The sequence below is a fragment of the Oncorhynchus masou genome, chromosome 29 (assembly GCF_036934945.1).
Source record: "Oncorhynchus masou masou isolate Uvic2021 chromosome 29, UVic_Omas_1.1, whole genome shotgun sequence".
In the NCBI taxonomy this organism is placed as follows: Eukaryota; Metazoa; Chordata; class Actinopteri; order Salmoniformes; family Salmonidae; genus Oncorhynchus; species Oncorhynchus masou.
This window is the reverse complement of record NC_088240.1, coordinates 65,063,977-65,087,369: the sequence shown is the minus strand read 5'-3', so window position 1 is coordinate 65,087,369 and position 23,393 is coordinate 65,063,977. Positions and strand designations below refer to the sequence as shown.

The window sequence follows — 23,393 nt, the reverse complement described above, 5'->3', positions numbered from 1 at the left end:
TTGGGTTTGACTGGTGTATTTCTTATCTTTCAAATCAAACAGTAGAGGAACAGCCATACTTGTCCATAAGAATGTTCCATTCATAATTGACAAAAACATCTGATCCGGAGGGGAGATTTATTTTGATAACTTGGTTACTGTATGGACAACGTATATGTTTAATCTTAAACATATAAGCCCCTAACACAGATACTCCTGCTTTCATGTCAAAAATGATAACCCTGTTCAATGAGCATCGTTTCCTTTGGCGTGGTGGCCGGAGATTTGAATTGTACCCTTCACCCAACCCTAGACAAATCATCTCAAGTCCCCATCACAAATCCTAGATCTGCAAAGATGTTGAACTCTCTTACTAAAGAGATGGGACTGATAGATATCTGGAGAGAGACTAATAGCTCATCTATGGACTATACATACTACTCTGATGTCCATAACACCTACTCCCGTATAGATTACATTTTTATCCCAAACAGTTTAATAAATTCAGCCACGTGTACAATCGGACCCATAGCACTTTCAGATCACGCCTTTGTCCACCTCCGCTTTGACCTCTGCAAAAACATCCCGAGGTCAAAGAGCTGGAAATTCAACATCTCCATGTTATCAAACGAAGCGTTCCATACATTGGTAACTACATGTATAGACAACTACACACAAGATTCTCCCGTTTCCCCGGCCACAATGTGGGACGCTGCCAAAGCCACACTAAGAGGTCATCTAATTGCATATGCTTCCTCTAAGAAAAAAGCAATGGAAGCACACAGGCTAGATCTTGAGAGGGAGCTAGAATGCTGTGAAAGAATACATAAACAGTCCCCAGACAGCACCTCCTGGAGTCAACTTAAAGCAGCCAAACCCAAACTGAATTTGGACTATACTCGGGAAATAACTTATTTTTTTTTTTTCTTTACTAAACAGAAATACCATGAGTATAGCAATAGGCCGAGAAAACCCAAGAAAGATCCATTTAACTTTTCATGATTTACTGCAAACTATATACCTCTGAGAGAAAACACACGGAGGCAGAACTCCACTCCTTCCTAGAGGGAATCTCGCTACCTAAACTATCAGATACCGACCAAGAAGTTCTCAACACCCCCTTCACTCCTGAGGAGATCCTGGAGGCAATTATAAGAAGTCCCCAGGCCCAAATGGATTCCCCAGAGAGTTCTACAAAGCTTTTTGACCCCAGCTCAGCCCTATTTTCATGCCAATGCTGGATGATTTTTTGCAAAAAAAGAGTTCTCCCAGACTCAATGCACACAGCTCGCATCACAGTGTAGCTCAAAAAAGACAAGGACCCTCTATCCTGCTCGTCCTTCCAGCCCATAAGCTTGTTGGATTTCGACTACAAAATAATTACCAAATTGCTCGCCAAAAGACTAAACAATCTTCTTTCCAAAGTTATAAAAGCGGACCAAACTGGATTTATTAGGAGACAGATACTCTTCTGATAACATTCGCCGTCTTTTTGATATTATTGATCAAGTACACGCACAGAAGACCCCTGTCCTGCTGGCGTTCGACAGGATGGAGTGGAGCTTTCTGTTCTCAGTCTTAGAAAAGTTCAATATGGGCCCAAACTTTATTAAATTGATCAAATCACTATACTCTCATCCAAATGCCATGGTGACTACTAACGGACTGAATTCTGACAGATTCCCTTTGGGACGGGGCACAAGCCAAGGGTGCTCGCTGTCCCCCTGCTCTTCTTGTTGGGGGCGGAGCCGCTGGCAGAGTTGATAAGATTTTGCTTTACACGGATGATGTCTTGCTCTGCATATCCAACCCTGAGAAATCCCTCCCATTTTAGACAAAATTGCTCAGTATGGCAAGTTCTCAGATTATAAGATACATTTGAACAAATCCACTGTCTGCACTCTCAATCTTACACTCACCAGCTCTATGAAGACACTATGTCCATTCCAATGGAAGACACAGGGGTTTCAATACCTTGGGATCTTCATAACACCAGATCTGAATAGCCCTTTCAAGGAAAACTATCTTCCACTCCTGGATCGAATCAAGAACGATCTCCAAACCTAGATCTCCCTCCCAATTAGCTTAGTAGGAAGAATTAATGTCATCCGTATGAACATCCTCCCTAGACTGAACTATTTATTTCAGATGCTCCCATGCTATCTCCCAGTTTCCTTTTTCAAAACAACTAACCAAAGCATCACCAAATTTATATGTTGCAATAAAAAAACCTAGGATCAAGTTCTCCACTCTATCAAAACCTGAATCTAAGGGTGGTCTTGCACTTCCCTCCCTTCAATTGTACTACTGGTCTGCCCAAATCCGCAACATGCTAACATGGATCACAAACAGACGAGTCAACGCGCATTCCGATAGAAGCTCAATCCTGTGGTTCATTGCCACTAAGCTCAAATATATTAATTAATAACTTTAGTGAAGTGGGCAACATAGCCAAAACATTTGATTTACAGCACCCTACTAGCATGGAGGGCCTGTAAGAAATACCTGGGCATTTCCTCCCAAATATGTTCTCACTCGCCTATAGTAGGCAACCCACACTTGCCAAAAGTCCTGAAGGATGCCAACTTTAATCTTTGGCATACTCTAGGAATCAGGACCTTTTCAGACCTATTTCATCAGAAAACCACTATACTGAAATCCTTTCAAGAGCTCTGCAGTGAATTCAATGTGCCAAGATCCCATTTAAAAATATATATATCTTCAAATTAGACATGTCATTTCCTCATTTACTTCCAATAGGAGGTTTAAAACTCAGTTGAATGAAGTTGAAACCCTTCTTGTCACAGCACAATCCATTAAAGGCTAAATATCTTACATCTATAGACTCCTTTCTGAGAAAGGGTTGAGTTATGGGCGGAGGTTTGCGACGGGGTATACTGCTCCTCTACTCATGTAAAAAATAAATCTAATTACACATTTTTTTCAAATTGTATTACACTCCTTTGAGACTCCATAGAATGAAAACGGACATCTCTCCCAACTGTAAAATATGTACCTCTGAAAGTGGAACCTATATGCATGTATTTTGGAACTGTAGAGAGATTGCCAGATTTTGGCAATCTATACATACTTCTGCACAGAAAATACTAATGTACAGTTTTATATGACCCCTGTATCTATCTTCTTCATGCCCAGCAGGACTTTGTTCTTGATCCTGACAGAGAAAATGTGCGTATGACTATTACATACTTTGCTAAGAAATGTATTCTTCTATTGTGGGCCTCTAATACCCCTCCTACATTTAAAATGAGGATTGACCAGATTGTTGACTTTCTCCCGCTTGAAAATCTCACTTATGACCTCCGCAAGAGACAGCCCAAGTTTGATAGACGCTGGTCTCCACTACTCAACTATATTTCAAATTGGACAGAGTGAATGGGGTGATTAGGGAAATGAGCAGATACATGTTGTGTAAGGTGCTGTAAAACCTAAAAATGAATTATTTGCTCGTCGTCTCAGCTAAGGCTGCAAATAGCTAATAAGTGTCTTGATAATGCTGCTGCAAGTTTTATATATATCCTTTTTAAATTATTATTATTATTTTTTTAATTAAATATTATTTTTAAAGTCTGTCACATCTGTGAATGTGGAATGTGTTTTGTTGGTTGATTGAAAAACAAGAACTTAATAAAACTTTAAATTGAAAAAGAAAAACAAGTTTTAATGACTCCAACCTAAGTGTATGTATACTTCCAGCTTCAACTATATCTGCTCTCTATAGCACAATATAACATCAGAATGTAAGAGGGAAGCCTCTTGTGTAGAGGGTGGGACTGGTCGCTAACTACAGTCAGCGCTTTCCTTTTAGTTGCCTTATGGAAGAGGTTTCCCAGCTGTTCCTGTGGCTGACCGATGATTTTGCTGGCTGACAATTGTGTCCAGCTTGTTTTTACTCCTCACATTGAAGTTGCTGTATCAGACTGTCATGTTGATGATTAGGATGCTCTCCAAACTGCTGTACACCACCTCCAGAATATCTTGACCATCTACCTTGTTCTCTTTCTTCCTATCCTTTAACCCAGATTTCTAGTTTGCAAAAAACTGTCCTCACAAAACAGACTATGCATAAGTCCGAAAAAGGGAAGAATTAAGATAAAACTGAAAATACATTTTGACCTCAGTCTGAAAGTCTGGTAAATGATCTAGACTTATTCAGAGCATAGACAGAGCTTGGAAATGTCTCAAACCTTTTGGGGGTTATTCAAGCATAACATTGGCTCCAATCTCTACTGTTTTCTGATAAGTACAGCCCCACTGCAAATGCTGGGGCTAGTTCAAAAAGTGAGATATATCTGTACAATTCATGATTGAGTTATGAAAGACATTTAAATAAAGCACATGATCTAAGTAAAACTTCTAAATATAAAGATTGAGACAAAGACAAGTTGGGAAAAATCACAAGTTCTCTTTGAAATATTCTTACAAAGCAAATCAAAACATGAATGAATGAATGGAAGAGATGGTTACTGAGTTTCTCTGAAAGGAGAGTAAACAAGTCCTTTCATTTCTTTTTCGATTCTATTCCATGTATTAAATTTAGCTGAATCTCGTTGATAATTACTTTGTTCACATTCTCGTATTCCTTGGCAACAAATTAGCTGCACTATCAAACCAACATGTTTGGTATTCAGTCAGTGTCCAAAATTATCAATTTAATTTCAATCGAGATGCAGCTCTGTCAGATGAGAGTTGATGATTTATATAAATAGAATCTATCTGTTTGCTGGGCTACTGGACTTGTGAAGCATACATTTCTCAGATTGTTTTCCCATCAAAAACTGGAGAAGGTAGATATCAAAGCTACAGACTATTAATTGATTTCCTAGCAGGTAGCTGTCCTGTAGCACAGCAGTGTAGACAACCAAAGAGTTCTAACCTTTATGCATTTGAGTTTCTTGAGGACATTGTTTCGTTTTGGGAATAAAACAATTCTGTCAGTGCAAGAGTTGTTTTTATTAATACAATATGTGATTGAATAGGGTTCCTAAGTTTACAAAGGGACACCAAAAGTAAGATTAAATGGGGGTGAAAGAGGCTAATTGTAATTGGAACGTAAATAATTAACTTGTCAAAACATTTGATTTCAGAATGTTGTACTATTTTGAATGCAGAATGCAATATTCAACCTGTTTTGGGGTTTTGTTTATTTGGATTAATATGAATTCAAGTCTAAATTATCACTCTGAAGCTGAAACACTGTTTCCTTCATTAATCAATAGGAATGACAGGAACAGTTATAATAATTGTATGGAAAGAGACCATAATACCAATGTCATTGGGAGGAACAGTGATCATTTTAATAAGATGAGAACAGCTCAAGCCCCACTCTGTGACAGGTAATCTCTATTGCCAATTGTCTGACTGTGACCACATTATGCTAATGACGGAGTCTGCGTTGATTTATGCAAGACCCTGAGGGCCGTCACCAGACTGGAAAGGTAGGTAGGAATCGTATTATCATATAAAAAGGAAGAGACATTTAGTCACTGGAACTGACCTTCATGGCATCATTTGGAGATACTCTGCAGGGATAACAATAAAAGGTACTGTAACACAAATTGAAGATATAGGTTTAACTCAAGGAATAATTAACATTAAGGTTTTTCATTGTCCCCAGCTTACCTAACTGAAAAAAAAAGGCTATATGGTTGTTGTATCAGTCACTAGGATACTCAGTTGACTATATATTTTCCCATCATGTCACAGGCATGTCTGCAGAGCTGTCATTTAGGAGAGACGTGATTGACATATGACTTAAGTCTACTCCGCTCCCAGAAGAACTCTGGGCAAGTCATCCATCTGTCACATCCTGACAATCCTTTATTTAACTTGCCATCGGCGGATTAGATGTTGTCAGTCATGTATTAAGCTGAATAAAAGCTGCCCCAAAAGATACAAAGTAATGACATGTGGGGGTGAGAGAAGAGATGAAAGAAGATGACAGAAGTGAATGTCATCATTGAAAATAATCCTGCAGCAACAAGAAATTAGAATTATAATTAATTTAAAAATGTATAGGGGTTGATACATTTTACCTAGGAGAAAATCAAGTCTCAAATTTCAAAGTGGAAATTAAAAACTTCCACCGTCTTTTTAAACCTCAAATACACTACTAGTTTTACATTTCCTGCAATGCAGGAAGGTTCTCCTGCAACAGGGTGATCAAATTAAGATCCTACATCTGTATGTTGACTGTATTTGTTATGGTTGATACAGTATGATGTTATTGTATTAAGTCAATCCCCAGGAAATGAAAGTGAAGTCACCTCTCATGGTGTATGTTTTCCAACAAACTTTCATACTCAATGGAGAGCATTAAGAAACCCAAGGTCTTCTGGCACTATATGATGAATCAAATGAAATGAGAAGCCAACTGAATAGAAACCCAATTCTAAAGGGTGTCCGGGTGAAACAGGGTCAAGGTGTGTGGAGCATGATTCACTTTCTCTAAAGAGTTAAATGGATAGCGAGGTTGACTCGGCTGATTCTTGGGAGCTCTGCTGTGGTGGCTAAAGGCAGTGTGTATTGACGTCCCTAAACCTGCCTCCAGGCTCCAACCATAGAGCCAGGCCTGTACTGGCAGCTTCAATAGTGCTAATTAAATTCACTGGAATAGGCCCGGTCTGTGTGGATGAGGAAGGTTCCACGATAACTTCCTGTCTGGCCCTCAGGTTTGTGAGGTGTCTTCAAGGGCGGGAGAAATGCTTTTTATTTCAAATTAAATGATCTTGATGAATTTTGGTATATGGGTACTCAATTATATTCAAGGCTATGGTACAGCCAAGGCTTAGTCCATTCAAGTTAAGTTCAGTTGCCTCACATAAAAGGAAACGTTTACTTGTTAGAGGTAGTCTTTATTGGTAATAATGGTGGCCTTTGCGTACTGAAGTTCAGGATGTTTGTGAAGTTCTATCATAAGATTCCATTACCGTGTATGGGGACAGCTTCTACTCAAGTCTGATTTGCTCCGACTGTCGAGGCAGACAGGCAGACCTTCAATGCCTTCCCCTACTCTGGGCCTATAATTTACCAGCTGAATGGAACTGGAGTTGGTCTTTGTTCAATCACACAAACAGTGCTAAAATTGTTCTCCAGCCCATGTAAAACACTGATGAAAATGTATTAGCTTCGATCAATGTTTAATTTAGACTGTAATAATAGTGTTTTAGTATTGCCAGTGGATGCAGCTTCTCTCACAAAGGTTCTGTCATAGAAGTCTTTTCAAGTAGATGTATTGTTGTGTTGGCATGAATCCTAAAACAGCGTTATTTGGCTCCAGTTCATTTTACATGCTCCTCTTTATCAATATAAGGAGATAATTGCAATTTGGGTGAACCTCTTTTTAAATTGCATATGAATTTGAGTTTGTTTGTTTATTCAACCTTTTTTGAGTGTCGTTGGGATGTTAAAATGTTGTTGTCGTGGGTGTTAGCCAACAATGAAACATCTTGTAGTTGTGTGTACGGCAGTGGGTGTATCTCACAGCCAGTCTGTGTCTGAGAAAGTAGTAGCTCTACAGACAGAAGCCTATTTGATTTTGTGTCAGAGACGATGCTTGTGGAAAACCACAAGTTGCAGCAGTGCAAACAGAAATATAGTGAGTACACAAGTTCTGACATATAGAACACTGCTTTATTCATGATAAGATCAGTAACGTGCATTATTTGTTTGATTGCTATTAATATTAAAAGAACAAAGTTGTTTCCGGTTGAGGAGTATGCTCAAAGGACCCCGGCCTAACTGTTTTCTGTGAGATGGAACTGTTCAGGACAACAATACTTCTGTCAGTTCTGGTTCTCTCTCAAGGTAACAAAGTTTCATCGAATATTTCTACTTTGATTGTATTCAATTATATTATCTTCATTGGCTCTTTTGAAGGAAAGTATGACGGTTGTACTCTATGTACATCAAACACAGCATCAAATGTATTTTACAATTGTTTGTATGAGTTGCTTGTTAATAATAAAGATATGCACATCAAAATAGTTGGCAGTGGAGTCACATTTGCCTTCTTATTATGCTTCAACATCACCATATTTTAAAATGAATTTGTTTCGTTTTATTCTACTTTTTGACAACCATGTGTTGGTGTGTTCAAACAAGTAATAAAATATTCATACAAAAAAGGTCTGACCGGAGTGATGCCAATTAGGTGTCGGCTAAATGCTGCATAATCTTACAGAGGATTACTTTACTTGCCAATGTAAGGAGTTTACTGCAACAGCCAATACGATTCATCGAACACTAGCTCGCTAAGATTCAAAGACCGCTTGACGCAACATAAAAGTACAGGGATTTCAAATCAACCAACCATAGTAAACAAGGATTGGCTGAAACGTAAAGCTTTTGTATGAATCACTAATTTGTCACAGAGATACATAAACAAAGTGATAGTTCAAGATGATTAGCTTTCCGAGGAGGAGAGCTGTGACATGGGTTAAAGCATGAACAAACTATTTTGCTTCACAGATGATTCATTATCTGCATTGATTCCTCAAACATTGCTAGTGTGAAATTGGTTTTAATTCAACATTGAGCCACAGATGTTATTCATGGCATATCCATCTAACAACTAAATTAACCAATTGAGGCAGTTGATAATAGCTGTTATGAAATCCAACGTAAATATAGTGATTTACAGACTCCATATTATATCCTTCTAATGGGACTATTGTGTAGCCACCTTGAAATACCACCAACAGACAGTTTACAAAATGGAAAAGATTATTCTGATTAGAGCCAAATTCAATAACCTGTTTGTAATTTACCGCTGCGTGTCCTGGGCTTCATATAGGATTGACAACACGTGGTAAGATGAAATAACTGATTGGACAGCTGCATGAATACTCTCATAACTACAATCATTTTTCATTTATCTTAGTTTACTTTGTTGTTTGTCTTTTCAGGCTTTCTAAATAAAGACCACTCTGTTCCGGGGAACTTCTCTGGGTCGCGAGAGACTGATGAGCAGCAGACATCCAATCTTAGTGAGTTCCAGTTTTATTTAAATGGTTGGTATTATGCTAAAAAGATCCTCAGAACCCGAGCCTCCAATCAAGCTTCATTTGGTTCCGGAGGCCACTGCAATCTACATCGATCTTACTCTCTGAATACCACCCCCCATTCCTTCCTAAACCCCAAATTCCAGTCCCTCGTGCCCATCCAGTCAAATTGCTAGGTGCTAAAATAGAAGGATGAATGAATAAGGTGTCTGTGTGCTTCTTAGAGGGAGGAGACAACCTCAAGCAACGATCCTGCAGAGAACTGGATTGCTCACAAGTCATTATACTGAGATCGAAATTATATGAGGCAAAGGCATTTGTTTTACTATAATGATACAGGTCACCATCAATTAAGCCATAGTGAGGCGATATTTTCATTGTTCTGAGGGTTATGATGATGATGCGTAAGGGAAAAATGGGAGGAACATCCCATACAAATATGCTCTCTCTAACACACAAACATGCTCTCTCTAACACACAAACATGCTCTCTCTAACACACAAACATGCTCTCTCTAACACACAAACATGCTCTCTCTAACACACAAACATGCCCTCTCTAACACACAAACATGCCCTCTCTAACACACAAACATGCTCTCTCTAACACACAAACATGTTCTCTCTAACACACAAACATGCTCTCTCTAACACACAAACATGCTCTCTCTAACACACAAACATGCTCTCTCTAACACACAAACATGCTCTCTCTAACACACAAACATGCCCTCTCTAACACACAAACATGCCCTCTCTAACACACAAACATGCTCTCTCTAACACACAAACATGCTCTCTCTAACACACAAACATGCTCTCTCTAACACACAAACATGCTCTCTCTAACACACAAACATGCTCTCTCTAACACACAAACATGCTCTCTCTAACACACAAACATGCTCTCTCTAACACACAAATATGCTCTCTCTAACACACAAACATGCTCTCTCTAACACAAAAATATGCTCTCTCTAACACAAACAGAAAACAAAACGAAGAAAAGAATGATCTATTGTCATTTGTGTCATAGAGGATATCAAATGGTCCGGTGGAGTCAGATTTTTAAGGAAACTATCAATCAGTTATAATCATACTACACTAACCTGGTTTTCATACTCTATTTGTTGAACCTAAATGAAGTGCAATTCCACATTTAAACCGGGAAAAAAGTGAAGACTGAAGTGTGATATGCAGAACCAAAGGCTCCAGTGTCACATGGTTTGAAACCACTGAGTATTTGGTCCTGTGGTGTTTCTAGAATCAGGTTGGTCGACTTCAGTGTCCCCCTCCGAATTCACCACCCAGTGACATTTCCACAGGACATGACTCACAGGATGTGGCTGCTCTGCTGAACGTCTGCAAAGAGCACAGCAACCGATAGGCCAACAAACATCTAGGGCATTCAATGTGTGTGTGTACTATGCTGTATAACATGTACTGTACATGTGACTACACTACATGGGGAAATATAAACAGCCATCTGTATTTCACTCTCATATTGATTCTGCATCTCCCCATCCCTCCAGCCATATCTCACCCCCCCAGGCTATCTCAGCACTGCTCTGGGGTTGTCGAGGTGCTCCATCGAGGGCTGTGGAGGCCGGTGACCTTTGACCTTGGGTCTGCAGAGTGGACCAAAGTGGTGGAGGACATATGTACCAACCTGAGCTGCGGGGCAGTGTATGAGCTCCGACAGAACGGCACAGCTACTTTAAACTACTCCAGCTCAACGTGTCTGAGCCAGTGTGTCTACAGAGACCGACTGGTGGAGAACTGTACAGAGCTCTCATACACGGACTGCTCTAACCTGACTGAGATAACCTGTGGTAAGACCCTCATTGCAAAGCTTACTAGTGGATCGGCACAATTTATCTTGAGCAAGAGTAATAGCTTCCGCTGTTAATGAGCAACCCCAAACACATTGTTGCAGTAACGCCTGCAAACTGCATGCCATGGAGAGCCATCGCATGGGCTGTCTCAAGTGTTTTGTGGACGCTTTGCAACAAGTTCCTCCCTTCAGCACGCTTCCATTGTCAAGCTGCTTTTTATTGACCCTGAGCGAGGCCCAGCTTCTATCGAGGTAATCTGATGATCTATGAACTGATTGGTTGATCTGTTCATTCCTCAGGGCACCAGGCCGTGCGATTGGCTGGAGGCTCACACCACTGTGAGGGACGGGTGGAGTTGTGGAGAGAGGAAAAATGGGGAACGGTGTGTGACGATAGTTGGGACCTGAGAGATGGGGGCGTGGTCTGTGCCCAATTGGGCTGTGGCTCTGCCCTAAATGTGAGTGGGGAGGACGGGTCCTTTGAAGCGGGTGTTGGTCAGGTTCTCTTAGATGAGGTGAACTGTGGGGGGAGCGAGAGGAACCTATGGGAGTGTCCCTCCCTGGGGACAGTCAACGACTGTGGACACAAAGAGGACGCTGCAGTGGTTTGTTCAGGTAAGCATGCAGCTAGTGTGAGTTTTAGTGTCTGAGACTCCAGTTCTGTCAAGGCCATGGCTTGTTGACCATGTTTCCGATCCATTTCGAACACCTCAAGTGATAGTTAATTATGTAGGACTACTCAAAAGGCTATATCCATCAATATGTGAGTTCTACACATTTCAAAGTACATTTTTTAAAAGAGAAAAGCTCAAACATTCCTGGCAGTAATTGCCAAATGACTGACTGAAATGTCTAACTTTTGAATAAGAGTCAGATATTGGTTCAATAGATCATTAGATACACAGATGGACAAACACAACTCCTCTTGGACTTACAATTTTTGAGCAAATGTTTTTTAAGCAAAAATGTTCCCCGTCTTTCAAACCAGAGTGCCTTGAGCACTCAGGAGAAGTGAGCCATGCATCTGTTATACATTCTAGTTCTCTAACACCTCTAGGACTTTTCCATTTCCCTGACAGGAATTCCATCTCAACCAGGCAACGAGACGGCAGAACAGAACACCCAGACTTCAACCACAGGTACCTTCAATAGTTGCTGACACACATGACCCTCCAACTGTGTAATAATATACCAAGAGTGTCTGCTCTGCTCATTAGAACATGTCAAGAAGAATTTGTTATCTCGTCTGTACGCTGCACTATGATTTGTTCTTGTTTCCAGCATGCTCAGTTCTACTAGTCACCAGTGCAGAGAGCTGGTCCTCTCCTCCCGCAGCTGCTGTCTGGGGCTGCATTGCATTGTCTATAGCCCTCCTCCTCACACTCCTCTCCAATGCCTCACTCTTCCTGTCTTACAGGAGGAGAGCTGGTGAGTCATCGTGTTTCTCTATTTTTCTTTCTCTTTTCTTGCCTCAGACTCAACTGTCACTCTCCCCATTTGTTCACACCAACAACAACAAACATGCTATCATCAATGAGTAGTAATTGACACTGAGAAACTGCTTTGTCAGAAGGGTATTACATATTCTTCTCAATGGTTTGCAAATTATGATAATACAACAACACAATGCAATGTGATTCAATACAGTACACAAAGGAAATTACCAAACTGGAACAGTATGCATATCACTGGGTTGGTTGATTGCTCATTAAGATTGTCCCACCACCAGTGTTGTTTACACACCAACTTTTGAAAAAGCAGCATTTATTATTTCACAAGGATGATGTTTGAATATGTGCCATATGTGACGGCGGTCTAATTCAAATATTTAATTGGTTTTGAGATGTGTTGTCCTTTATTTTCAACAAACCTATTATCCTAGCTTCGGTAAAGATATGTTTCAAAGGCAAAACTTTCCCTTCATTACTAGCATTTCTGGTTCACCAAAGACAAGATGGCCGCATGCTGTCCATCCAGTCTCAACACACCGACCGAGGGGAGAGTGTCAACCTCCGCACAGTCACCATGGACACAGCTGATTACAGTGAGTTCCTACTGGTGCACTTGTCCTCTCTGTGCCCATTAGTTACTTGCAATTTTAGGGAATGTCTTATTAATTCAAGTGTCCCATTTGTCATTTTCTCTCTGGCCTTTCATGCAGCTCCACAGTACCTTTTCAAACATCCCTCTCATAATGACACCGACGCCTCATGTGACTCTGAAAACTATGACTTCAATGACCAACCCTCTGTTGCCATGGCTACTGCACTTGGTCAGTTCATCTTCATAGTTTTGGATAAAAAGTTCAATTCTAAAAGAAAAAAGATGGGAAGTGACACATGGCTATTAAGGGAGAAAGTGGTCCAAGGACTCGCTCACAGTGCCAACCAAATGGTCTTTTATGTTTTCATTAGTCAGGGTCCTTGACAATGGAGTGAGCACAAGCAGAGAGCCATGGGAAACCACGCAGACAGCAGAGACCCCTGACGCTCCTGAGAAATATAATATTGTTACTGAGACAATCAATGGCGTTGAGAGAAAAAACCCTGCCACCCAAAGCCGTAAGTTACTGTCAGGTTGGGTGAACCAGATTTTTACCATGATCGTAGTATCCATGTAGAACAGATTTCTTCTTCGTCTTAAAAGGACATAATGTCCTCTTAAAATCTGGGACTTTACTATAACCGTTTGCAGAACAAGGAATCAGAAAAGTTATATTTTTCAAAAAATTGCCATGGTGACAGAAAAGTTGAATAAGAGCCCTATTGTAACATACTAGCACTAACAACCATTTATATGTCCAGGTCATTCGCTGGTGTCATCCAGCACGTCTTCTGGGGAATGCTATGAGAACATTGAGACACTGGAGAAGGAGCTGCTGGACTCAGGTCAGTCTAAAATGCTCAACGGCAAATGCTGCAAAAAATAAATAAAATCAAATAATTGTAGTCCAAAAATACTTTTGTGGAGTCAGTCAGTGCATCTATGAAATCCATTCTCATTAATAAACGTTAACAGAGTAACTGTGTGGAATACTAACCACCCAGGTCCAGATTTGAGAGAACCTGCCCTCACAGACCTGATCTGTGGAAGAGAGCCATCCTTGGGATCGAGTAGTAGTACAACATCAGGGGAATCCTACTACAACGTGGGGATGGCAGTGGAACAGCATCTACAGTCAGGTCCGTTCAAATCAATATCACGAGAACAACAACACCTAATTTATCTGGCTGTGTCTAAACACTGGATGGAGTAGACACAACAGCAAAGGCTTTTTGCACTACACTTTTGTCTTGAAAGTTTTTGGGAGAAAATATGTAGATTGGTAATTACTTCACTGGGAGCACATTTTCTCATTTTCTCCTCAGAGAACGCCTATACACATTCCCCTGTGCAATCAACCAGTACACACCAGGATCAGCAACAGCCTGTGAACAGTAGCCGCCACCTACTGAGCAATCAAAATCAAGGTACCTGATATTTCTGATGAGTCTCTGCATGTGTGTTTCAAAGGTGGACAGAATTTCCATTGAACCGTGTAATGTTCCCTGCAGAGACTAATTCTCAGTCTCCTTTCTGGTGTCATATTGTGTTTCAAAACCTGACATTAATTTGACGTCCACCGGTGTAATCCCTGAAAGAAACAGAACAAATCATATTCAAAAGGTTTCTCTAAGTTTATAAGCCAATGTGATTTCAAGTTGTGTCAAAACTCAATGCAAAGAACTAAGGTAGTCAGACAGATGGAGCCAGTGGGTGTGGGGTATAAACATCTGTGAGGATTTAAATTGTACTTAATTCCTTTAGTTTTCTCCAGATTGACTATCACAGTGAATAATGGAAAGGGTAGTATTTCTGGCAGGCACATGCTCGAATCCAACAGAGAGCGGAAGAGAGAGACTGTCCTCATTCTGATGGAGGAAATTGGCCGGCTCTGTTTTTCACTAATCTGCCATTAAACTATGGACACTAATACCCTTTATAGACAGACTTTACTGCATGTTGCCTGTAAAATGGTTTTATCTGCCAATGTTTTTTAGAACCCAATTCATACCGTCCCATTTTTACCACATTCTTGCCGGGATAAGCATTTAATATCTACTGTGCACAAGCCGGCATGATTAGGAGTGGGAGTAGATGTGGGTGGATGTTATTTTAATAAATATACACCATCACAAAGAAATCTACTATTAATTTGTTTTTTTGGCAGGTCCTAAGAAACATTATAGGACCAATACAATTTACTTTAAAAATAATACAAAATAATGCCATATTTTGAGTTTAATTATGTTACTGGTCTGTGTAGCCTATAGGCTACATGGCTGTGCCATGCATATAAAACCAAGTTATTTTGTTCATTAAACAGACAAGACACACTTAGGCTACGCTGGTCACAGTCAACACACATTTCATAGTAGGCTGAGAATATAATGAAATATAACAGAATAAAGTCCAGAATATTTTTCCCACACAATTTGCGTCACGGCATCGTGTGGAACTGCTGTCATATAAATAAAAGTGATTTTGAAACAGAGCCCAAGGCAAGCCCATGCCTTTTCTTTTTCTACCCTTCCTCTGCTTTGATAGGGAGCAGCCGTAGGGTCTTACATTGAGAGTGTCTTCATCATGATACCCATAGAAAATAATAGCAATCTATACTTTCAAAAGCATGAGTCTCCTGTTCATATTTCACAACCACTGCTGGCTTTTGGAGTTGCCTATACGCAACCTAGCATAACAATAGGCCTACGTGTGATTTAGGGTACATTACTGCATGCTAAATGTTTCTAATCAGTGATAGATGAGCAAACAAATAGATTAGTTACCACCTCTACTTATTTGCCCAGCCAGAGAATTAACCAAATATAGATGGAGTTCCAGGTGAAACAAAATCACATTGACAAGTCACAGGCTTTTGGTCGGGAGTAGAACAGGCTACTAAGCGACTGAAGATTAGTATTTTTCTACACTCATACAGGAGTAATTAAGGCTTTGTTCTCTAATTGTACTTTTTTTGTTCATTGGAATTGTTTATTTATTATTTCATTTCGAATTATTAGGGGGTGCTGCATCACCCTCAGCGCCCCTATTTCCTGTGGCTATGCCGTTAATACAAAGGGGTGATTTAAAATGTTCAAACATTGATGCATTATCATTGAGGGTAGGTTCCCTTGACAAAGATTAAGCCTGGTCCTTGACATTAAGTCATGTTCAATGGCGGCACCAGGTACCCGTATTCCCCTACATGGATCACAACTGTGCAGTAGATTCTAGAGTCATGTACTGTCTAATGTACATTGCCTTCATAAAGTATTCATACCCCTTGACTTATTCCACTGTGTTACAGCCTGAATTCAAAATGGATAACATAAATAAAAACACACAATACCCCATAATGACAAAGTGAAAACATGTTTTCAGAAATGTTTGCACTTTTTTAGAAAATGAAAAATATATTTTAATTTAAATAAGTATTCACACCCCTGTGTTAATACATGTTAGAATCACATTTGGCAGTGATTACAGATATGGGTCTTTCTGGGTAAATCTCTCAAATCTTTGCACACCTGGACTCTACAATATTTGCACATTATACTTTTTTAAATGCTTCATGCTCTATCAAGTTGGTTGTTTATCATTGCTAAACAGCTATTTCCAAGTCCGTCCATAGATTTTCAAGCCGATTTAAGTCAACTGTAACTAGGCCAGTGTATATTTGGCCTTGTGTTTTAATTTATTGTCCTGCTGAAAGGTGAATTTGTCTCCCTGTGTCTATTGAAAAACAGACTGAATCAGGTTTCCGCTAGTATTTTGCCTGTGCTTATCTCCATTCTGTTTTTAACCAAAAAAAAACTATACTCCTTGCTGATGAAAATCATACCCTTAACATGATGCAACCACCACCATACTTGAAAATATGAAGTGGTACTCAGTGATGTGTTGGATTTGTCCCATACATAAAAAATTTCATGAATTTGTTAAAATGTCTACAAACATAATTCCACTTTGACATTATGAGGTATTGTGTTTAGGCCAGTGACACAAAATCTCAATTTAATCTATTTTAAATTCAGATTGTGTAACAACAAAATATGGAAAAAGTCATGGGGTATAAATACTTTCTGAAGGCATTGTAGATGCAATTGCTGAAAACATGTAGCCTATTGTGGATGTATGTAGATGGTAATGTAAGTCTTTTATACAGATGATTCAAGCAGCTCATCCTCCTCTGAGCTTTATGAGAACATAGGAGTCCAAGATGAAGAGGGGATTGGTGATGCTACTGTGAAAGAAGACCCGGACCAGTCTCTTTCTGACAGTGACTACGATGACATAACAAATTACTAGCATTTCATCAAACATAGCAGTTAAGTGAAAACTATAAAAACAGAGTCATTTACATTTTAGCAGATGCTATTATCCAGAAAGACATACAGGGGAAATTAAGTGTAATTGCCTTGCTCAAAGGTACAGACAGATATTTTTCCACCTCGTTAGCTTGGGGATTCGAACCAGCGACCTTTCTGTTACTGGCCCAACGGTCTTAACCCCCTTCCCTTCTCCACTGCACAGAATGACCAGCATTGTCAACAAACTGCACTGTCACTGATATTGATTTAACACAGTGATCTGAGCCACACAAAGCACAGTCAATGCACATTTTTAAACTTGAAATTCAATTGTGTTAATATTATCAAGGAGAAAAAGCTTCAAAATAAATAAGTGCATACAACATATATTCAACTATGACTAAATGTGAATAGCCTAGTCTATACAGGCATATGCAGATGTTTTGTACATAATATGAGCACATTTTTTACTATCCAAAATACCTACTTCTGACTGGGCTATCACAACATATCCCATGAATGTCTTTGGGAGTTAAGATTTTTTTATGGTTCCCTAATGATGAATAAATTAGTACATATTTAGTAAACTATCCACAGACTACTTCATTTGATTATGATTAATTTATAAAGTATCAACTACTTGGCGGTCAGAGTGAAGTAATGCTTTTATGTTTAATATTTTATGTCTAAATGTCTAGCACAGATGCAACAGGAAAAGCTTGCATCGTTTAACTCCACACTAACCTCAACTTCATATTATACACAATACATGAATGGTAAGATCAGAAATCCCTGAAGAGAGAACGCATTTGACTCAAAGGGACAGAAGAGGAAATAAACAAAAGGACAAGGGAGATAGAAACTAAGACAGAGAAGGAAAGGCTACAGAAAAGCATGTAACATACTGAAATACTACACACACACACACACATACATATATATATATATATTTAGCCTCATCTTTCCTAAGTACCGTTTTCACACAAATATGGGCTGACATATACCTGCTCTTAAAACTGAGCTAGCTAAAATCACATCTCTAAAGATAGCAGAAGACCTACCTTGTTCATTTAAACCCAGAACACACTAAATGTAATGCAGAGAAAGACCTATATCATTCTCAAGGCAGAAAAATATGTGTTGGGATGTCTATAACAAGAGGACATTGGTTTTCAAGTAACTGCAAAGTGGTGTGTGTGTGTGATAGAAAGAAGGCTGTCACACGTCATGCTTCCCACAGACCCACTTGGGCTGGTGCTGTTCTCTCAGGTCGGTGAGGTCTCGAGCAGAGTACCAGCTACACTGGCAGGTGTATGCCCGCGCCCCCTTTCTTCTCCTCAGCTTGGCCCGCAGCTTCTGACAGTCTTGCATGTTGCTCCTGCAGAGATACAAAGAGACAAGGCTGGTTAGCTAAGCAATGAGCTAGATTAATAGATTAATTTATCTCACAGTATAATACTGGTATGTAGAGTTATAGATAGGATAAGTAGTACTAAATTCACAAAGTACATGACCCAAATTGGTCATGTGCATGGAACAAAACCAGCCTCCAAGAACCCTTGAAAAATTGTTGAATGATTGGAAACATCACAAATATTCCAGAGTTAACCTGCAATTTACAGCTGAAATAATACATTTGGGTGGAAAGACAAATTAGCCAAGACACAATGGACATGTAAGGATGGTAAGCATGTCCATCCTAAAGCTTCATTTCAGCATCATTTGCACAATACGTTATGTTGCATTTAAAGAGCACATTTGAATGATAAATGAATCCCCATGTCTTGTAGAGGAGCCCTAGTCTCTCAGTAACTTAGTAAAACCTCTATACTCCAGCACAAAGTCTGAAACCACCAAGTGTCCACCAGAACACCGACAGCAAAACCCACAAGCTTGGAACATCAGCCACTGCACATGCTCTTTTTCTATTTTAAAATGTTTTTCTCCCATTTGAGCACAGCCCTTCTGTCTATTGTCTTAGTTTGCATTTCAAGTCGACTCTCACCAATAGTATCAAATTAGTGTAGCCTAGAATAATTTAATTCCTGTCTTGGTGTTAAGAGCGCCAAATATCCACGCCTGCATACTTACAGCGCTACTGTTATAACGTCTTCCACTTCACTGCATTAACTCATGGGCAAGCTCTCTGTCAGTGAAACAACACAATATTGAACCAGAGAGGCACCCAAGGTAGCATGGTTGTGTTGTTTGACTGTCTGTCTCCATCCACTAGTACCAGTTGTCCTATGAAATTCCTATCTGCCATGCACTGATCTCAGAGCACGGTTAAAAACAGTTTTCAATTAAACCACTGTGTATTCATACTCACTTTGGCAAAAAGTTACCCGTTTCTCTGAAAGGGTGGATATCAATCAAAATGAAAGTCAGAATCCCCACTTAAAAGATATTTTACAATCAAATGAAGATTATTCCAGTTTATTTTCACGAAGTCCCTAAATAAAAGGTTTACACTGCCCTCTTCTGTTCAAATCTGATAAATTTGGGATTTGTGGTTTTCTGTAACAACTTCAAACTTGTTTCAAGATAATAACAATATTTAAATTCTGCAAAGAGTTTGTTAACCCATAAAGACACATCCGGCCCAATGAGAGGAGGCTCACCTGAAGAATAGGTCCCATTCATGATCGTCAAACATGGCCACCCGAAAGTCACAGGAGATACATTTCAGCTGGTCACACGACCTGTCCGCACAGGTTAAACAATGAGTCATATTAAAATGTGATCCATGCTTACACACACTTAACATTACAACTGGGTTCCCCAACTGGTGGCCTGCGAGTGATTTTATTTGGCCCTCCACGTTTTCTGAGCAAAATAAAAATATATATTTTTTTATAATTGTATTGTTGGACATGAAGAATGTAAAATATTTCACATAAGAACAAATTGGGATCGAAAGAGAGCGTTGATCAAATACATGCTTTACCAAAGGCTCATTACTAGACTTTGGCTTCCTGTGAATAACCATTTTGGTCTGTCTAAGATAATGACAACTGTAAAACGTACAATAACATTGACAGCATGCAACAGAGATATACAGATGTCTTAGATAACATTTACTGAGTTTCAATAATAATGAACACATCTGATTTTTTTTGCAGTACACCCCTGACAGAATGATACAGCCAGATATTATGATTCAACAGGCTGCAACACAAAACAAACCGTTGTCGGCAGGATTCGAACCTGCGCGGGAAGATCCCAATAGATTTCTAGTCTATCGCCTTAACCACTCGGCCACGACAACTGCCGACATGTACGTCTACTACCTACCTACATGTACGACTACTACCAACCAACCAACTATGCTCACATGAATGTGAGGTTCTTTAAATTTGAGTTATTGGCAAACTTACTTCGTCTTTGCCGTTTTAGGAAGCTGTCCTGTCTGCAAATGTGTAAAGTTAAGCAAATATATACTACCTAGAGGGCAGCCCTTTTGCAATGTAACGTTGGGTAATGCATTGGAGTCAGAAGGTCCCATTGGAAACAGGCAAAAAAAAAATCAAACATAGCCTTGTATTTATCTAATTATAGCTAGCTAATACATCCAGCTAATTACCGACTATGGGTTGCTTATTTACTACTGGACAGTATATGCTGTTATGTTTTAGCCAACAGCATTCAACATTGAAAGGCAATGTAGCTAAGGTTATTTACTCACGTTTAGCTCAAGGGAATCGAAGTCATCGTCAAGTATGTCCTCAAGAAGGGCATCTATATCTTCGCTGTCCGTTTTTCTGGGTGTATTATCGTCAGTGGTGCTGACGGTGTGAAGCGAGGAACAGTTTTAGCAAGCTAACTTTACATAGCTAACTAGGTGATTTAGCTAACATGCTTGATGAAATAACAATGCATTTTAGGAAGGCTGGCGTTTGTGGCGTCAATGAAACATTGCGACAGAACTTTGTTTCAACCTCATCTAGCAATTCGTCCGCCATAGCTTCAGGTACTGCTGCTGTCATGAACAGGAGTGCTTGATTGACAGGCGTAACCTCATTTCAAGTAGGTAAAGATTGATACCGTGTAGCTCGCGATTTATGTGTTGTGATACAATAACAGATACTGGCTATCTATGATACAATGTAAACGTCTTGGCATTGCCAACCACAGGAGAAAAATATCACGTTGTCGGCAGGATTCGAACCTGCGCGGGAAGATCCCAATGGATTTCTAGTCCATCGCCTTAACCACTCGGCCACGACAACATCTGATATTTCTTTTGACAGAAATCTTTAATATCCAACATCTTTTATTTATAAAAAGAGATATCTGACATTTGGACTTATATTATGATTCAGCAGGCTGCAGCACACAACAACCCGTTGTCCGCACTACCCATATTGGGTAGTGAGTTAATTAATTGGTTTCTTCATATTGACTGTGGCAATGACGTTTCTCAGAAATGTTACTTAATCAATGACCTAGTACAAACATTTGTGAGTAAATGAATTCAAAAGATAAAATAAGCATTACAAGCTGTGTGGTTCGAGCCCTGAATGCTGATTGGCTGATATACTCGTGACGTGTTCCACAGGTATGACAAAACATATATTTTTACTGCCCTAATTACGTTGGTAACCAGTTTATGCAGGCATAGATAGGCTGGCGAACAATTGGCCGAGCTTCGTCCGAGTTTGGCCGGTGTAGGCCGTAATTGTAAATACGAATTTGTTCTTAACTGACTTGCCTAGTTAAATAAAGGTTAAAACATGAATAAAATTATAATAGCAATAAGGCACCTTGGGGGTTTGTGGTATTTTGCCAATATACCACGGCTAAGTGTTGGAATCCATGCACTCCACTTTGCGTAGTGATTATGGACAGCCCTTAGCCATGGTATATTGGCCATATGCCACACCTCCTTGTGCCTTATTGCTTAAACATAAAACACAGGAGGTTGGTGGCACCTTTATTTGGGAGGATAGGCTTGTGGTATCGGAATCAGTGGATTGGTATCAAATACATCAAACACATAGTTTGATGCCATTCCATTTGCTCCATGCCAGCCATGATTATGAACTGTCCTCCCTTCAGCAGCCTACACTGATATAAAATGTACTTTATAAAGAGAACACTGATGTAATGCCACCCTGCATATACCACTGCTGGCTTGCTTCTGAAGCTAAGCAGGGTTGGTCCTGGTCAGTTCCTGGAAGGGAGACCAGATGCTGTTGGAGGGCCAGTAGGAGGCACTCTTTCCTCTGGTCTAAAAAAATATCCCAATACCCCAGGGCAGTGATTGGGGACACTGCCCTGTGTAGGGTGCCGTCTTTCGGATGGGATGTTAAACGGGTGTCCTGACTCTCTGAGGTCATTAAAGATCTCATGGCACTTATTGTAAGAGTAGGGGTGTTAACCCCCATGTCCTGGCTAAATTCCCAATCTGGCCCTCAAACCACCACGGTCACCTAATAATCCCCAGTTTACAATTGGCTCATTAACCCTCCTCCTCTCCCCTGTAACTATTCCCCATGTCGTTGCTGCAAATGAGAACGTGTTCTCAGTCCATTTACTTGTTAAAATAACGGATAAATAAAAAATCAAATGTACTTTATAAAGAGAATATTAGTGCAAACCGGTAATACAGAAAGAGCTGTTTGTTCAGAGCAAAGCAAAACAGTATGTTCCCTGACCGGGAATCGAACCCGGGCCGCGGCGGTGAGAGCGCCGAATCCTAACCACTAGACCACCAGGGATCAGTTACGAGCCTATATGGACCCTTCAAATTTAATAGAACAATGCTTACATGTCTACAATATTCTCATACTGATGTCTGTGCGTTGTTCGTGTTTCTGATTTTGTATTATGTTGCGTTTATTTATTAAAACACTCACTCCCTGAACTTGCTTCCCGACTCTCAGCGCACATCGTTACAGCCTGGCTATACCTTAATTACAATAGAATGCTATCACTGCATTCTTACAAAACACAACCTATTATTTTTGTTGTCATACTTCATACCTCTCATATGTCATACCTCTCTTATTTTAGCCACCACTTACTAATTTAATGATTCTATAATGGGTGGGGAGCCGTGGTTTCTCTTTTATTTTACAGACTAAGCTCTCACTTTTTCTTTCATTCTGTGTAAGTTTGTCATAATGGCCCTGATACTTTCAATTTATCAGAAAGGGTAGGCTACAGTTTCTGTTTCATTTCTTTGAAAAGCCTACACATATTGGTT

At 39.8% G+C, this 23,393-nt stretch overlaps 1 protein-coding gene, 1 long non-coding RNA gene and 3 other non-coding genes across 6 annotated transcripts; 1 reads left to right on the top strand and 4 right to left on the bottom strand.

Moving 5' to 3' along the window:
- The first annotated feature begins 7,496 nt into the window (after positions 1-7,496).
- On the top strand, positions 7,497-17,775 carry LOC135520293 (T-cell differentiation antigen CD6-like). Of its 2 annotated transcripts, none has more exons than XM_064945720.1 (14): positions 7,497-7,597; positions 7,699-7,806; positions 8,907-8,987; positions 10,534-10,833; positions 11,136-11,450; positions 11,915-11,974; positions 12,117-12,263; positions 12,766-12,879; positions 12,997-13,107; positions 13,250-13,396; positions 13,640-13,723; positions 13,883-14,017; positions 14,204-14,305; positions 17,041-17,775. In XM_064945720.1, the coding sequence occupies exons 2-14, from the start codon at positions 7,755-7,757 to the stop codon at positions 17,181-17,183; spliced, it is 1,791 nt and encodes a 596-aa protein (XP_064801792.1). In that variant the 5' UTR covers positions 7,497-7,597; positions 7,699-7,754; the 3' UTR covers positions 17,184-17,775. The 2 variants fall into 2 exon arrangements, with proteins under 2 accessions (XP_064801792.1, XP_064801793.1); XM_064945721.1 differs by having other exon boundaries at positions 7,692-7,806.
- An 82-nt stretch (positions 17,776-17,857) lies between these two features.
- Positions 17,858-21,106, bottom strand: LOC135520294 (uncharacterized). The gene is made up of 3 exons (XR_010452362.1): positions 20,871-21,106; positions 19,807-19,887; positions 17,858-18,563 (listed from the first exon to the last, which is right to left on the bottom strand). It is a non-coding gene; the product is annotated as an uncharacterized LOC135520294 (long non-coding RNA).
- On the bottom strand, positions 20,372-20,453 carry trnas-aga (transfer RNA serine (anticodon AGA)). Its single transcript has one exon. It is a non-coding gene; the product is annotated as a tRNA-Ser (tRNA).
- Positions 21,107-21,332: 226 nt separating the features above from the next.
- Positions 21,333-21,414, bottom strand: trnas-aga (transfer RNA serine (anticodon AGA)). The gene has a single exon. It is a non-coding gene; the product is annotated as a tRNA-Ser (tRNA).
- A 1,419-nt stretch (positions 21,415-22,833) lies between these two features.
- On the bottom strand, positions 22,834-22,905 carry trnae-cuc (transfer RNA glutamic acid (anticodon CUC)). Its single transcript has one exon. It is a non-coding gene; the product is annotated as a tRNA-Glu (tRNA).
- Between the last annotated feature and the right edge of the window lie 488 nt (positions 22,906-23,393).

Bases quoted from the DNA above. Each gene is read 5' to 3' on its own strand.
- LOC135520293 (XM_064945720.1), top strand. From the start codon at position 7,755: ATGGAACTGTTCAGGACAACAATACTTCTGTCAGTTCTGGTTCTCTCT. The intron at 7,807-8,906 runs GTAACAAAGTTT...TTGTCTTTTCAG, and splicing joins AGTTCTGGTTCTCTCTCAAG to GCTTTCTAAATAAAGACCAC. The intron at 14,018-14,203 runs GTCCGTTCAAAT...TTTTCTCCTCAG, and splicing joins GGAACAGCATCTACAGTCAG to AGAACGCCTATACACATTCC.